Source organism: Anas platyrhynchos, chromosome 4 (genome assembly GCF_047663525.1).
Source record: "Anas platyrhynchos isolate ZD024472 breed Pekin duck chromosome 4, IASCAAS_PekinDuck_T2T, whole genome shotgun sequence".
In the NCBI taxonomy this organism is placed as follows: Eukaryota; Metazoa; Chordata; class Aves; order Anseriformes; family Anatidae; genus Anas; species Anas platyrhynchos.
Genome location: NC_092590.1, coordinates 30,247,037 through 30,265,554, shown reverse-complemented (window position 1 = coordinate 30,265,554; position 18,518 = coordinate 30,247,037). Strand labels below are relative to the sequence as shown.

Below are 18,518 nucleotides of genomic sequence, written 5' to 3'. Positions count from 1 at the left end.
ACAAAGGCTGAGCACAGGGGTACAATTCCCTCCCTTGAACTGCTGGCCACTCCTCTGTTGATTTAGTTACTGTGGATCCTTTTATTTATATTCCTTATTCCCAAATACTCTAATGCCTGTAAGAATGGAAAGGAGGATTTTTTTTTATATTTCTTTTTTAGCTTAAAGGTCATTTGTTAATGACCTAACCAATTTGACCTTTCTTTTTTTAATTATAAAGGCATTCAAAACAAAATGAATATACCCTTGTTCTTGTCCTATTCCATGTAAAAGGTCTGAAATCCTACTCATACCAAAAATAGAGTTTGAAATTACAGGAGGAACACACACTTGAAGCAAAAATAATATATGGAGTAATCTCTTCAACCTAACAACAGGTCACACAGCTACATCTCCATTTCCCCAGCTCTTCAAACACAGCCACAGGCCCTCAGTATTTCTTACATTTTACCTCCTGGTCTCATTAATATGACTAAACCATTAGATCCTCGAGCTTCCCATCTGCCAAGTCCAGGTGTGCTTTGCTACATCACACACAGACAAGACCTGGCAAACATCCCATACCCCTCTCATTACCAGCCCTTCCCTGGGTTACAGGGGAAGGAACCCTGCACACATGGTTTGCTCAGGCACAAGCTAGATAGGGGAGTCAGGGGATTGTGAGCATACAGGCCATAAACACCTTTTCATTCCAAATAAATTCTCTCTTATTTCACACCACACTGCATTAGACTACTACCAATTTGGGTGAAGAAGCCCCCCCCCCCCTTTTTTTTTTTTTTTTTTTTAAGTTTTAATACAACATTACTTTTCTCAGTGTCACTCAAGCGAACACATATTCTATTTATGAATCAACAAAAGGTTCATAAAGAAAATTTATCTTAACATTGAAGGAATAAAATTTGTTCCATTAAGCTACTGATATTACACAAACACAGTAATGAATATGAAATAACAGTCTTTTACAGATAGATTAATATAATATTATTGTGCTAGCAAATTCCCTTTATATTATATCACAGATATGAAAATAATTTCTCGATACAAATGAATCCTCGCTAAGATTATTACTCTCCTATCTTAGGAAAAAAAAAATCCTAAAATATAAAGATACTAAAGCAATAAAATCTGATTAAACAATAGTGCTTCTTATTACAGATCAAGTAAAAATGGTCTACAAGGCAGCTTATATACATCTTACAGAGAAAAGAAAAGACTTAATGGCCTGACCCAATATCAAAGCATAAAAATCTACAATGCATCAATTTTCTCTTTACTTTCAAATGGCTTTGTTGTACACATAATGTATACTTACAGCTCACAATTACTGTGAAAGTACATGATGAATTAAGCAAAGTGAAAAATAGCGTTTCAGCTTGCATGCCTGGACAAATACAGGTCTAAGATGAACTGTTTTGAGATTTGAAAGTGAATACTATGCATTATAGTATAAAAAGCAATAAAAACAAAATGGACGTTCACTGCTAAGTCAATATCCTATAAAGAACTAAAATAGATATACAATAATTCATGTACATGTTACTTCTGTAGTTTCTTTAAAATCACAAAAGTTTTCAAAAACAACAGCAGAGTAAGAATGCTCTCCTACATATAATGTCTTTTCCTCTAAAACTAACTGAGTCACAGCGTGAGAGTCTATCTATATTTAAATAAATGGCAACATTCACACCGACCGCAGTAGTAAAGGCAAGACAGAAAATAATAGCCCAGATCTGATTTTTGTGGTTAGACCAGAAAGTAACATCACTCTCAGACAATACATACCCAAATGAATGAAACAAATTTCTGGTTTTGAATGCTTCCACTGATAGTTGTACACATGCATTTCTGGCTTCATTAAAAACTATTTTGAGGGAAATTATCAAAAATTTCTAATGAAATTTAAGCAACTAAAGAAGTATAGAGAATTTCATTCATTTAATATTGCATTCTATAGAATTGCACTAGCAATTATATAACAAAGTATTTTATTGAATTACAAATACATGGTTGTGAAAAACAGTAGACTAGAAAGCTCACTATTACCTAAGGCAAATTTAACTAACATGTATCAAATGTTCCTCTGTCTATGCCTCCAAACTACTAAGTAAGACTCTTTTTCCATTTATTGTGCATATTCATCTGAGACAGTTAACAAGAGAGTAATTTCTCCATGATGAAAAACAGTACACTTCTCTTAGTACTTCTTTTTATAGGGGAATCACATATTTTCTGAAAAAAAGTATGGCTTTGTAAAATTAGATGCTATGATTACATATTTTGTGAAATATTTTAAAACATACTAGTATATTTAAAAATACCTCAAACATCACAGGGCATTAGTAAAAAGCACTACAAAGCACTACATCCTAACATATATTTCATTTGAAGGGTCACTTTATTTGAGGTTTGATAGTTAAATTTTAACCTTGACCACACAGCATGAATTTCTTCATCTTTGAGATGGGAATTTTGGCTTATTGTCTCTTATAATGGCTCTTCCTATTTCCTTCTCCATAACACAAATGCTGTTTTTGGCCCTAAATCTTTACATTTGTGAACTCTGGAAAACATTCAACATTCTCTTTGCATGCAAAGGGAGCAAAAGCTCTTCTTTGGCATCTACACCTGTACTATATGAAGCATGGATGCAGTCATGCATTGAGAGGATGCTGGTATGTAAATAAAGTAAGAGGATTTGGGGGAATGCTACTTTGCTCTTTGTCAAAAAATATATATATAAAAAAAAAGTTCCTATATTTGTTTTTCAAGCATCAATGCACATAGAATGTAACAGATTCCACAATGTCTTTAATCCTACTGTTACTTATCATCATCTCCTCACAGCAATTAACAATTCGTCAGTATTCAGTGTAAAATAGGATGCAGCTGAGAGAGCAGTTATGTTCTATGATTAGTCTTTCAAATACGCTAACTGAAAATATTTTCAGCATGCAGTGTTGCCTTTTGACTTCCTTCTACCAAAAGTTCAGACTTAAAGAGCATAAACTTTATAGCAGCTTCCTATGTTACCTATATTGTGCTCCCTAAATGATCAGATATAGAGAAGCCTATTCTTTTACAAATATGCCTACCTCTGATACTTTATTGAAAATACCAAGTGATCTCTTACTATAGAATTCATTAGAAATTCACTCAACATTTTTTGGTGAGCAAATTTTTCTATTTTGGTAGCTAATGAAAATGAATATTTAATGTATTACCCACAGTATTACACCTTTTTCAGTCTAAATTGCAGGACCTTCAACCAGTTCTGAGTGTACGTTTCAGCTGGACCTTGACTGTATATTGGGACAGAATCCTAACCTTGCTTCCATGAAGAAAACATCTGAAGACATGAACCAGGAGGGAGCTATAGCACACATCAGTCAAATCCATAATATAGGCTATATTAAGGTTCTGGGAAACCAGAAACCTGGGGATGTCATGACACATTTATCAGTGTTACTGTAGCCCTAGAAGATAGACATAGATCACTGGTTTCCAAGCTTTTTGGATTTAAGGAAAATTTTTTTCCAACATCAGTATAGCAAATTCCTGTACAGTAAATTCTATCCAGCTGACTACTGATTGTTTTTCTCAGATACCCCTAAAAGCAATTTGTCCGGAGTTAAAGTTGTCAGCCATACACTCATCTGCCACCCTGGCATTCAAAACATGTTTATTGAGAACATTCCTGTAAATGCAGAAATGCCAGGTGTATCTTTATGGGAACTATGTCTTTAGACGTACTGGAATTTTGTCATTTGCATTAGCAAATTTCATATCACATTATGGTGCTGTGAGATAGAAAGACGTGCACTAGGAATTTGGTCCAGACAAGAAAAAAAGACAGCCCAGCAAGAAAATCTTACCTCCTGTTTGTTTTTCATATTATTTGCATTATGTATATATATATATATAAAATTTATTTAGTAAGTAGGCCTCCATATAATCTGCATAACACATAAAGGAGAAACAGAAGGAAATGTCTTGGCTAAATAAGGAAATCTTACTGATGCAAGGAGTGCAGTGAATAATCTATCTCAATTTCTGAATGGATGAGGGACAATTTTCTTTCAAGGACTGACATATTCATTTCTCTGCATCTTTCTGTAGTTTTTGAGAAATTTTAACTGCTACAGCTGACTCCAGAGGGCTATTGTCTGGATCCTCCTTTTTTATTTTCTGGAGGTTGGGGTGTGATTTAAAACTCAGTCCACCTCAGGGGTGGGGCATCCTCAACCTCTCTGAGAAACCTGTTTCAGAGCCTCACCACCCTCTGAGTGAAAAAAGTTAATGCAGCACAAGACAGTGGGCCAAGATACATTTTCAGAGTAATACCATTAAAATTAGAACTGACAAAGTCACTGAATAAAGCTGGACTAACATCAAAGTATAGAAGTTTGTGCAAATTTTACAATAGCTTTTTTGCCTTCGTGTTTTACTTACGCTGAGAAAAAATAAAACTTTCCATTAAGCATCTAGAAGTTTTTGTTAAGGAACATATTGATAAGAGTATCTTTATTCATTACAATGTCTCAGTTTTTGAATTACATCACATATAATGAAAAGTATGAAGTAACACCAGCTGTCTCCTGAATGAGGGCCATTTCAATACATATTCAAAAATTAAAAATATAAAATGTAACAGGCTTCAATTTAATGGGTTGTGTTCACTGAATAGATTATACATACTTATGTGAGAATATGAGTATATTGCTCTGAAGAGATACATTTTACATTTCACCAAAAATTCAAAATAACAAAAGCAACATTAAATAAACTAGAAAGAAAGCCTTAATGCTTCTGGGATCATGGCAAGGTATCTCTGATTTATTTATACAACTGCAATGATCATTAATGGTGTTCATTAACATCAAAGGAAATTCACACATCTGAGAAAAACATTTTGAATATATTAACGTGCATTATAGAATATTATTGCTAATCATGAAGTTCATTTGTGACTACATACAGTTTGTTCAACTTCTCATTCTTGCAGTTTTCCATGCCTTTATTAACAATTTATAATTACAAAATGGAATATTTCTTTCTTTAAGAAGATAGTAGAATTCCTGTACCAAAGCCATGAAATGAATTCAGAACTTCTGAGAACACTCTCTCAACCCACCTCTTGTAATCATATGTTAAAACTTTTTTTTTTTTTTTCTTAAGAATGCGATGTTGGCAGTATGTACTTTTGTTATACTGTATTGTCTGCTTGAGCATCTAGTCATAGGCTTCAAATCAATTCGATACAAATCAAACATGAATCAGTACTGGACTAGACAATCAGGAGGAATCCAATTAAGAATTTACTGCTACTTAATACTGGCTGGGAAAATACATGGCTAAAAAAATAAAAAATAAATAAAAATTAGTAAAAAGTACTTAATGACAAAAGTGCAATCAGTAAAACTATTTTTGTTCTAAAAAAAAAAATCAAAACTTTTTTTTAAGGAAACACTCTAAGTAAAAGGAAAATCTGTTAATGAGAAAATAAAACATTCTAATACAAAAGCCCTTTTTCCTATGCCTCTACTTCCTTATTATTAACTAACTACATTTTTCCTAAGGAAATTTTTTTGTTATTATTTTAACTTTAACTTGGCTGAAAGAAAATGAAGACTTAAGTGAAGTCAAAATAGCCAACTGCCAAGAGGTTCATAATACACTAATTTAGTGAAAGAGTAGATGAAGGCTGGTGAATTGTAAAGTACTACATGAAACCAAAACCTCAAATAAATGTGCTGTTATGGTAGCTGCAAAAAGAGTTTAAACTGTGAACACTAACATGGAAGAAGGTAAATCTGTGTGTGTGTCTGTGAATGCCTAAAAATCAAACTTTTGAACCCTCAAGCATAAAGCTAGATGCAATCACTATGGACTGGCATAAATACTGATAAAACCTGTACTAAACAAAAGTGGCATGTCACTTATTCTCCATTAAATAAAGAGACACGGGACAGAAATAACAATTAGGAGGATGATCACATGTGCCTTTGCACATAGACTATTTAGGCTGGGAAAACAGTGTGGTAGGGACTGATGGATCCTGATAAGAAGAATAAGTTTCCAGAAAGAGGTGGCCCATGAAAGATCCTGGGTGGTGGAAAGATCCTGGAAATGAGTAAAGATCCTGGAGGTCAAAGAGGTGTGTTGAGAAGAACGCTGGGGGATTCCCAAACGCCATGGCCAAACCACTTGAGACAGGTAACTGCAAGCAGCTGCACAGCAGGACTTTCTACCTGGCTGTCCTAAGTCAGCAGTGATCTCTCAGCTTGGAAGGCACATTGCGATCTAGTGAAAGTAGCACTGTGTGTGCACGAGTGAGTGAGATGAAATCAAATATGGTAAAAGCTCTAATCTTGATGGTTCGTGAACAATCCTGCTGTCCAGATGGACTGCAGGTTTTCATTTACTCTATCTCACTCGTGGCAGTTACAGAACAGGTTGAACATAATTGCAGATGCTATGTAGCACCGATGCTAGTGTACAATCTCCTCCTCGTTTTAGATAGTGGAGTATGGAGGATAAGCATGCTTTATACCCAAGAGAAAAGCAGAAAAAGGATTGACTTGGTGTTTGTTTCCTAGATAGTTGAGGATGGGTGGGAGGATGGACAATGGACTTGCTAGAAGGTAATGCAGACAAGCTGTGCAGAATTAACAGTATCAAAGACTAATGTGATTTTGTACATTTTAAAAAACAAGTGCAACATCTACATTTACCCCATTGAATGTTTTAATCTCCTCATCCTAGTGATAGTTGGTAAGCCTACACTGTGCATCATGCATATTTGCTAGTATGATCATCAGACTGAAGATCAGGACTAGCAAAAACCGTCCTTTATGACAGGTGAAAGACAGGGCTTAGACTGCTTCAGCACAAAAGGATCATACGTAATGTCTAGAGCAAAAAATGGTGCCCAGGTACTGCCAAGGGGATAGAAGTCTCCCCAGTCTTAAAAAATGCGGACAGTGTCACAGAAGCCTTCCTTGTTTCTAGTCCCACTTAACCAATAGAAAACAAACAAAACCAACAAATAGAAGAGTTTAGGAAAATGAAAACTAGCTCTGTGAAATCCCTTCATGCACAAATGTACAAGCCAGTTTGACCTGGATGCACCAAATCCCAAAGGAGTATAGACTTTCATACTGAGAGTATTTTGTGGAAGTTCATAGATATGCTTGCTTCCTAGATATACCAAAAAATAAAAAAGGGCAGAATTCATCAACCTTAACAAATGAAAAAATGTTTTGGATAAGGGATATATTTTAGGAAACCCTCACTTAAGTTATCCTTGAAACTGAAGCACTAATCTTACTTTGCCTCTTTGATTTTGTCAAATTTCTAAGCAATTCACAGGTGCATATACAGCCAAGAACACTTAACAGACTTCAATTTAAAGAAAATAATTGGATTCTTAAGCAGAAAATTTGTATTCAGTTACAATAATGGCTGAAATTTCAGTAACGACAGTCAGCTCACTTTCATTTTTCTCATGTCACCTGTCCTTTAGCTTTGTAAAGAAATTATATTCAAATTTCAATATTCCAGTAAAATGTAGCAGCTGGAAAAGCCCTGGTTTTTGCTTGCCCCAACAATCTGTTAGCACAGGATTAGTGTTAATTCCTACACTAATATAGGCTTTTTCTTCTTTCTCTTTTGCATAACTAAGCATAAGCAATCTTGATCCTTTGGCAAAATAAATCTTCAAGAGTTCATTCCTACCAGTACTAATTAAAAACAATTCCATTTTGCTGAAGCCAATAAAGTTTATTTATAGGTTGTTTTCAATGTTAACAGGAATACCAAAAATAGTCTGCTTAAGAACACACACAGAATAAAAAATATCACCTGTAACAGGTGAAACAGCTTAACATAGAGAAAATAATAATTTTATATTAGTAAAAAATGAGGATAATTATATCATGTGCAAAAGCTAAAAGAATGACAGGTCTACTATTCACAGAGAGATACTTTTCATCTGATAATCTTAATTTCAGTTCATGCCCATTTTTAAGCAAATATCCCTCCATCACTGCTGGAAAGGAAGAAATTGTTGCTAGTGCAAACCACAACCTCATTAATACTCTATACTGTATGTCTTATCAAAGGGGCCACATTAACTGCATATGACTGTCTCTTCCACAATGTTTCAAATTCAGGAAGGCAATGAGAGTAAACAACAGGTTAATCTTTATTTATTTACATGAAATTGTAAAATAATGTTTTAAAAACTATCAAGGCTATATTGCTTTGCAGAGAGTTTTCAGCATACTTACGCAAATTTAATTATTTTTTATACACAATCAATAATGTTACAGAATACCAAGACTGACCTAAAGGGATGTTTCGGAGAAGTTTATTAATTGGCTTGTGTGCATGCAGCTCAATGTTCACAGTGCTCACCTTTATTCCTTGTTCAAAGAATATTCATTCATTTTTTAAACTAGGAGAAAAAATCATTTTGGCAGCAGCTATAATGGAAGTGATAATGATTCTCTGGCATGAAAAATTAAGAATAGTACATCATTCTTTTGTTCTTAAAAGGTTGCTATAGGGAAAGAAAATGTTCAAAAACTACATTTAGTATATCTCCAATGAAGATACATTGGAAATGTATGAGGATACAAATTTGTGCATCACAGGTGTGACTAGCCAGGAAGGAGAAAAAAATACACCTAGAAAAGAAATTTAAAGAAATACAAAATGTTGACCTCCAATCATGCATTCAGGTCCACGGTGGCCTAAAATCTCATGCTATGATGGATTTATTTATGAGCACCAAAGATTGTATCTTGTTTTTTTTTTTAACAACAACCTTCCAAAGTCACCTGGAAATCACTGAAATATAAATGTGCTTAGCCACTTTTTTTTTTTTTTTTCCTCCAGCTGCACCAGTGGCTAAGAAGCAGTAGTGCAAAGCAACTGCGTTTTTCTGCAGCCTAATCTCATGCATGGTCCAAAAGGAAGCTGATTTATTCCTGTCCACTCTTCAAGGAACTCACTTTTATATGACAGCCTTTACCAATATTTCTGTAGTTTAAGTGCAACTGCTTGCTCCTATAAGCTTTAATAAGGACTTTAAGTGGCCTTTTTTTTCCCCCTATTACTTCATTTTGTTGAAAATTCAGTTGAAAGCAGTAAGGAGCAAGGTATGATTTTTTCTGTCTTAAGTGCAGCTACAGGTATCTTGAGGAGTACTAAAGAGTAATAAAAGAACAATAAGTTGTACTAAAATAGCTTCACTGAAAATCACAGTTGTGTATTATTGTAGGTACAATTTCAAAAACCACTGCAAAGACCCTTTAATAAAACTTTTTTTTTTTTTAATAATCAATTGTTTGTGATCACTGTGCTGTTCTATGAACAAAATCTTATTTCCTTCTAGAAATGAGATGTTAAAAATATCATACAAATTATTATCACTCACCTCTCCTATCATTTCTCCCTGTACTTGTGGATTTGTCAGAAGGGCAAGGGCAACGTCCTTCACATTTCACTGAGATTTGTTTTCCTGAGACACAAGCTTGATAGTCTAATTTGCACTGTAAGGAAAGAAAATCACTATCATTAATATAAACATCTTTTATAATATAAATTAATCCTTAAGTATTTTGAAGGAATCGTTAATAAGGTGCTTAAATGTCAGTAGACATAGATGCTAGGAAAAATTCTGCCGTATGTGCTACCTTTGTACTAAGAATCTGATTAAAGGTATAAAGTTCTACTCCCTAATTTGGCTGAAATTTCAGGCTCAATTCAAGTATGAATGCACTTTTGTCATTAGACTGATTTTGTTACATAAACCAAACAGAATTAGACTGTACTGGTTTCATTTTCATTATATGAGCAAATATACAAGGCATCAATATTCATTATTGATAGGAAGCAATTAAAGGAGTCGCTACTGGATTTATGAATTAATATCTACCTTCAAAATGACAGTATTTTAATGAAAAGCAATAAAAAATAAAATAGAAATCTGTGGCTGATGCTATTCTAGACAGTGGCAGTCTTCTCCAATATGGAAACAGATTCATTTTGTGTGATTCTAATCTGTATATTTATAGCTCTGATTCAAAAACAATACACAAATTAACTATATCTAACCAGGAAATGGTATTGTTGTTTCAAGCACATAAAACCACTATAGTTAATGTTCATATAAACATTATTAAAAATAAAATTATTATAAATATGGACATTTGTATTGAAAAACTGCACTGTTATTCCAAAATAAGTTCTTGATATACAGATCTATCCGTAGGATCTTTTACCAACATGCAATCAGGAAAAACACAAACAAAAATAAAGGAAAAAAGGAGAATTAAGAATCTGTAGAAGGGAAGGAGAAAGTGAAAAGGGGGAAAGAGGAGATGGTAAAGGAGGATGGTTATAGAGAACATTTCATCTTTGAACAAAGGATTGAAGATGCCTCATTAGTCAGATAAAGGACATAAAACAAAAAAGTATAGGTGTCAAAACCATTTCAAGTGATGAACAAAAACATGACAGTGTTTTCTATGCATCACACAACTTCAGAAAAACAGTTTCAAAAGAAATTTTGCCTTACATTCCCTGACTCATCTGCTGTTTTGGTATCCAGTGTCACTTTAATTAACACAATTCTATTATACAATTATGAGGATTTCTGGTAAACCCTAAAGTTTAAGTTTCTCTCTCACTTAAAAATGAGTAACGTTGGGGCACACATTACAGTTACATAAAAGAGCCTGCTGAAATATCGCACGTTTTCACTAGCATACAGATGTAATTGCCTAAACTCAGCTCCTCCCTTGGATTCTACAGAACTTTATCAACCTTTAATACTGCTGCACTCCTAACCTTGTCACACCATTGTCACACTGTCATGCAGTTCTCCACCCAGCATCAGCTGAACTTCACCACCATGTTGAAAGAATACTTTTTTGAACCACTTACAATACCAAAAAGAAGAGATATTATGAGAGAGAAAAGAATACCTGAAATTTTGTGCATTTGCATAAAATAATCATCTCAGCTCAGTTCTGAACATGTAACCTTTTCCCCCAAAAGGCATAGATAAAAGGGAGCGAGGCTAAAACAATCTTTAATTCTAATAATAATAATAAAAGCAGAATAGATCTGTAGATCTGTTCTAATTGAAATCTGTACAAATATGACTTATGTCTCATAATGGACAAGAAAATTAAAGCAAAGAAACCAGCTTTGCCTTCTCTACAGTAGTTGACTATGAAAAAAATGGCTACATACAGTATGCCTAACTGTACAGGAAAGTGCTTGACTAGCCATGATGTCCACCAGAACTCTTTCCAGACAGCACACAACCTAATTCATATTTTAATACCTGAGACAATCTTCAGCATTGGTAAAATAGATCATACCCTGAACTTAATAAATATTTTCGGGAAAAGAGATATCTTCCCTTTTTTAAAATATGAAGATTTTATTGTTCAGTCTTAAAGAGTCAAACCTACAAATACTTTGCCTTTAGGCTACTTACAAAAAGAGCTTTAGGCACTGAATAATACTCCCATTGGTGACTGAACTGAGACTGAAATGAGACCACCATTTGAAACTGGAATTATAATCAGAACATGAGGAACTCAAAACAAAGGTGTACATTTTTGAGACGAAAGATTTTTTTTTTTTTTTTTTTTTTTTTTTAAGACTCTGGTGCTTCATTTCTTTTACACTCAAATGTTGAAACTAGTAAACACTTCAAAGTTGCTCCAGCTAACAAGGTAAGTATGATATGTGCATTCAGTCATTCTGATCTATTTTTCTTTAAAGTATATCCTTGGTGTTATTTGAAAGTAACATAGCCCTCTTAAATGTTAACAAGAACAATGCCTGGCACCTGTCACAGGACCTGATGTCCCAGCTAGGGAGTGCAAGGTCAGTACATAACGTTTCTAACTCAGCATTCCCATTCACAGCTCTGCTACAATTTTACATTCACTGAACACATTCTGTTGACAAGCAGGCAGCAGAATTACATTCCCAATCTCCAGTAACAAAGTAAAATTACAGTGCTTAAAAAGTCAGAAAAAAATCAACAGGTTTTTCTGACAATTTAGTATCAGCAGCTAATGACAGCAGGAATATAATTATGGTTTAAACCTCTTGTCTTTGTTCCATGAATCAACAATACACTGGGATATTGCAAAGGCAGCTCAATTAAACCAAGGCAAGTTAAGATATCCCTCAACATTAGTCTCAATGAACTGGCAGCAAAGTAACACAAAAAAATTTCATTAAAAAAAAATAAATAAAAATTGTGGCATATAGTATATGAGGGCACAAGGAAAAGTAGTTTTACACTACTAGTAGAGGAAGTGTTGGGAACATGATGAAATCATTAATTTTGTGGGAAAAAATATCTGACTGCTTGAAACAGCAGAAAAAATACATGAATATAAAACTAGTAAGTATAATGTTATATATAGCAATAAAATAATTGCAATTCATTTGGCTTTATTATTTACATGGGGAGAATACGTCATCACAATTTTCAAGGAACTCATCTGTTGGATTTTATAATATTCCTTATTTAACTTGGTTTTATAAACTGTTAACTAGTTGTGCTATTTTCACCACAATCCTTTATATATATGAAAAAAATCCCTTTTACTTATGAATATATATAATTTTTCTATTTTCTGATTTCCTTTTTCCTCTTAGCATATCAGATTTCTACATTGGAGTTATAGCATGTCTCATTTTTATGTTTAATTCTACGGACATTTCAACTGTTTGAATTTTCATGTTTTGTTTCAAGACAGAAGAATAGGTATTTCTGACTTTAAAGAAATATGCTACACAGTGACTAAAAAAATGTTTCAATACAGACAAAGAATATGTACCACGTCAGGGTCTCTTGGCAATGTATTTCAGGATGAAAAGCTCCTCACTTCAGCACTGTCAAGGTTCCCATAGAAAGATGCAATTTGTTTACTTATATTCTGCCTGTTTGAAAACCTGCTCAGTTTTAAATAGATCCAACATTCTCCAACATTTGCCCTAAATAGATATTTAGTGAACTAGAGACAAGCAATTAAAATATGCGGGAAGAACATCAAAGAATGTATGTCCTCTTTAGACATGACTCATGCAGCTTTACTGTTATTACAGTAAGGATGAGAATAGTTATATTTCTGGAACAATTATGATGTATGTTATTTTGATATACATAAACCCTGTTCTTCTAACTACTCTTACAGAGTTGAAAAGATTAAATGACAGTAATATATTTCATTAAGCTCTGCTAACTTCTGTTCCAACGTAGCTACCCTTCAACAGCTGCCAAACTGATCTCTCTATACTGCATGTACCAAGAACCTTGTTTCACCCCAAAATGGAAAGAAATATATAGTATTTTCTTTTCCATGGCAAAATAATGAAAAAAATGAAAACTCAAGGGAAAAACAAAAAAAAGTAATTTTGTGTGCCTTTGATTAGCATGAATAAAAGGGCAGAATACATTTTTTTTTTACAGTAAGTTCCAAAACAATCTCAACTTGCACTGTATTTGTAAACTGAGGTCCAAGTAAATATCATGCACTTCTATACATATATATTCATCTTTAAGAAATCCCCAGACATGTTCTTGTGACCAATTTATCTAATTTTAAGTGTGAATGACAGTATGTGTGTGTATATACAGGAGGGATACTGAGAAAACCTGTGACTTGGGAAAACTTTTTGACTGAAAATACACAGGAAACCTCTACAAAAAAGGAATAGTATATCAGCATGAGTATCACATATACAGAGGTAAAGCCTCTATGTGGAGCAAAAAAAAAAAGAATATTCAGAGAATATTTATATAGTTTAGAAGTTTCAACTTAGAAATTTTCAAATTTCAGATTTTATATTTACACCCTTGTACACATGAAGAACTGTCTAAGCAAACCTGTAGCCACTGAAAAAATATTAATGGACAGAAAAAGTATGGTTAGACTGGAAATGAATGAGAAAGGAAAAAAATTAATAAGAAAGGAAAAGACCACGAATTGTAGGAAAAACAACTTTTAAATTTGATTTATGGGAAATCGCACAGAAAAAAAAATACTCAACTTGTGGGCATCTAGAAGAAGAAAGAAGATGAACCATGCCACAAGGTTTTATCAGGCAAATCGTAACAGATCTAGCTTTAGCTATTCTATTGGGGCAGTTTTTAGAAAACAAAGACATAACAGATTGCAAGTACCTCTATTTTACCAAGGCTTTTCATGCTCTCTTACACTGCAACTTTGTAAGCCATAGTGGTAAGTCTGCTATTTGTATAATCATACTGTAAGTTGATTATAATGGCTTACAGTTAGAATAGAAGGCTGCACTGGAAGTAGATTTTGGGTGTATCACAATCCAGAACTATTTTGTCTTTTCATTAATGTCTTAGAAGATGAAATGAAAGCTATCCTTGACATATCCAGACATGTAAGAGTCTAGAATAACTTTAGAATACACAAATAGAATAAAATACTCTTATTATTGAAATAGGTTAAAAAATATATATTTAATTCAATACAGAGATCTGCTGTTCCACTCTCAGGTACACGTAATAATAACCTTTAAAATACAAGCTATGGAACAACTGGCTAGAATTCTGTTGCAAATGAAAAATATATATATATAGAGAGAGAGAGAATTGTCAATAATGATGACACTGTGATAGTGATAGCACAAGGGGGGAAGAGTTTTAAACTAAAAGAAGGAAGATTTAGATTAGATATTAGGAAGAAATTCTTTACTCACAGTGTGGTGAGGCACTGGAACAGGTTGCCCAGAGAAGTCGTGGATGCCCCATCCCTGGAAGTGTTCATGGCCAGGCTGGATGAGGCCCTGAGCAACCTGATCTAGTGGGTGGTGTCCCTGCCTATGGCAATGGGTTGGAGTTAGATTATCTTTAAGGTCCTTTCCAATCCCAGCCATTCTACAATTCTATGAACTTTATGATCTTTAAGAAAAATGCCCTATCAGGATACATAAACAGGACTGCACCCTGCAAAACGTAAAATGCACACAGCTCTGGCAAGCATTAAAATAGTGCACCTTGTCCAGCTTCAGGACAAGGTTTCCAATAAGATAGGAAGTAACTGGAAAAAGTCCAGAAAAGGGTGGAGGGGGAGAGTAACAGATTAGAGGCCTAGAAAATGGCATCGGTGAAAAACATGCTTGAGGAGTGGGGATGTTCAGGCTTGAGAAAAGAGGATTCTCACAACAGCTGTCAAAGAAAAGGCAACAAATATTTTTGAAGAGAGTACCATGATGAAAGTTACAAGAAATAATTAGCTTAAATTGCTGCAGAAGAGTTTCAGATTAGATATTAGGAAGACTTTCTAATAATAAGGGTAGTGAGGTATTAAAATAAATTGCTGGAAATGTTTATTGAATCTTAATCATTGAGATCTTTACAAACAGGATCAGATAAGAGTGTCAGTAATGACACCTGTGTAGTTTGTCTTGCTTTGAGAAAATGGGTCAACCAGATGAGATGAAACTTATTGAATGAGAAAGTATAGCATAGACTTGCTCAGTATCAAGAGACTACTGCTTGCATGATGTGTAATGAATTAAGTAGGGAGACCACATGAAAGAGAAGGAAATTAATGCTTATGCTGGCCCAAGAATGTTAGATAACTTCAGCAAAATTCTTCTGTTTGGCACTAAGTCTGTATTTTTGCTTCCCTGAGCTCTTGAAAACCTGAGATGTGATTTGGGAACATGCTAAATATTTTAGATCCAACTAAAATTAATAGGAATTGAATACATAAATGCTTTTCTACGTGAAACATGAAAAGATGATCCTTTAACTGGACATCAAATTCTCACAAATAATTTCGTCTTTCGTTTATCTGCAACAGTCTTCTATCTGTAAAGCAACACTCCCACATCACACAGAGTGATTGTGATGAGACAGTGTAAATTTGTTACTATTTGCAGACCTCTCAGAAACTACAGGAAATAAAGATATTAAAACAGATGAGGAATTTAGTTTATTTTACAGTAGCCACACAGATCAAAGACTTAAGACTGCACTGAACAGTGCAGAAAAAACAAATGACTGATTAGAGAGATGTATGGCCATTCTGTGTTTTAAGTGAGGAAAGAGAAATGGGAAAGAAACAGTGAGTAACAAATTAAGGTAAGATTACATTATTTGTCAACCTAAGAAGAATAACTAACAGTGCTTGTGTAACATTAGCTTTGGTATTTCACAGTCCGTAACCAATTGGGTTTTTCTCATACACTTAATTCTATCCCTTTTTGAGAGTGCTACTTCAGTGACAAGGTATTCCACAAAGTATTCTTCTGTTTTGTCAGGAATATCTATCTATCTATCAGCTTTTAAATAAACTAATTAAAGACAAGTATTAAGGATACATGCAATTTCCCCGGCAAGTAAGGAACAGCAGCTCATGCACTCTTCAGATACTCCCTACAACTTCTCCTTTCCTTCACATACTGAGCAGCTAAAGGCAGATCTGGTACACCCTGACAGTACACAAGACACTGAAGATACCTGCCAGAGCATTCACCTCAGTCTCGTATACATATTGCATACATTATGTGCTTCAAGCCATATCAATATTGCTTTTAGTCCTTGGCATTGAAAGCTTGAATTTAGGTCAGATACGTCAATGTACCCTTTTCTATGATATAAATATAAATCTGCAGTGCAAAATGGACCGTAAATTAAAGTCTTCTAGAATTTTTGATGGGATGAAGTATGTCACTTACAAAAAGGCTTTCCAGAACACTTGTCCCATTTAATGCTGAGCATTTAGTAAACTACCTGTTAGACAATCAATAACTCATACTTATGCAACTGTAAAAAATATTTCAGCTTTGAAAGAGAACTGTCACATTTAATTGTACCTAATCTGAATAATGAGAGCTCTTTAGAGGTCCATGACTTCTCTGTACATTTAAAATTAAACAGGTCATGCCTAAGAAAAAATACATTGATGAATAATTAAATTCAGACTCAGCTCATAATCATTAGTTCATATGCTAAAAACTCTTAGCTATATACATCCATAAAGTGAAAACAGTTAATAACCTGTTTTAACCTGTTAAATCACGTTACTTACCCAACAATAGGAGTTTGAGTAAAACCCCTTTCAGCAAATAAATTACTGTTTAAAATGAAAATAACATTAAGAAATATCAACCATAAAGGCATGCAACTAGTATTTTCAACAGAGAACAAAAGTACACATGCCTATTGAACCAAGATCCTGAGCAAAGGAAATCTTTTGTGGTTGAAAGAACTGATGATAAACTAAAGCTATGAACTAGAGAAAACAATTTACATGAAAAAATAAAAATCTGTATTCTGTCTAAAATCTGTCTAAAACAATGTAATATGTTACCCCATTTCCAAATTAGTATTTCAATATCCCTTGAAGACAATAACTCCGTAGAAGACATTTTAAATATATAAAATAATAATAATAATAATAATAATAATAATAATAATAATAATAATAATAATAATAATAATAATAATATTTAGAGAGTTGTGAGTTTTTCTTAAAAAATAGCAAAAGGGGTAAAAATATAAAGCCATATTACTTCCATCTATATTGTACTTTCTGTTATTGGCTTATTCTCAAATTATAAACACTGATGCAGTTTAAAAATAGACTAATAGTTTACTATAAACATGTTCAATATTAACAATTGCTCTTTCTGACATATATGCACAGGTATATTTAAGGCTATATTGTTAATATCATCTCTTATTAAGAGCCCTCACTCATACAGCCCAAATTCCAGCACTTCAAGCTTCTTATTACAAAATTCTGCATCATTTTTATCAGAGACAAGATACAGATGCACAGAACATCACTCAAATCTGTACATGAGACCCTTGATCTACCTTGTTTCTGGCATTCAGTTTTGTAATTTGGAGAAAATTTCTTGAGAGGCAGAGGAAGGAATAATGCTCAGACAAAACTCAGTTTACATTTCCAAGTTCCCACCTCAAAGTTGAAAATGAATATTCAAAGAGAAATTAAAAACATGAAAACATTTAATTCTCCTAAATCATCTTAGAAACAGCAGACTATTTTGGTTGAAAATCTGTCAAGAACTTCAATACTTTTCAGCTGACATGAAAATTTCTGAGTAATGGCAATGGTAAAATAAGAGTAGAGAGAAAGCTATAAAACCTCATAGCAAGACATAAATGGCTTGTAAAAGCATGGGATTTTTTATTAAAAAAAAATAAAAAATAAAAAAAAATCTGCTTACAGGTTATTAGCATGCATTATCACCACATTTTTAATATGATATCGTTTCCTAAACCATGCTGGCTGATTGCAGTACTAATTAACCAAGTTCAATTTATCTAATTATATCTAAGTTGAAATATTTATAAAATTATATGTGAGCTGAAATATCATCCAAAGGGTGTGCTCATTAGTCTTTAATTATGGGAAAAATAATTAAATTAATGTGCACAGACTTGGTTGGTCCATGATAGGTTATACTGT

At 33.6% G+C, this 18,518-nt stretch overlaps 1 protein-coding gene across 2 annotated transcripts in view; it reads right to left on the bottom strand.

The window, feature by feature from the left end:
• Positions 1-18,518, bottom strand: part of SPOCK3 (SPARC (osteonectin), cwcv and kazal like domains proteoglycan 3) — a 191,659-nt gene that overhangs the window by 48,435 nt on the left and 124,706 nt on the right. For both annotated transcript variants that reach the window (XM_072037332.1, XM_038178733.2), the window contains exon 6: positions 9,443-9,557. In XM_072037332.1, the coding sequence (XP_071893433.1) occupies positions 9,443-9,557 (115 nt within the window). The remainder of the gene's footprint in view (positions 1-9,442; positions 9,558-18,518) is intronic.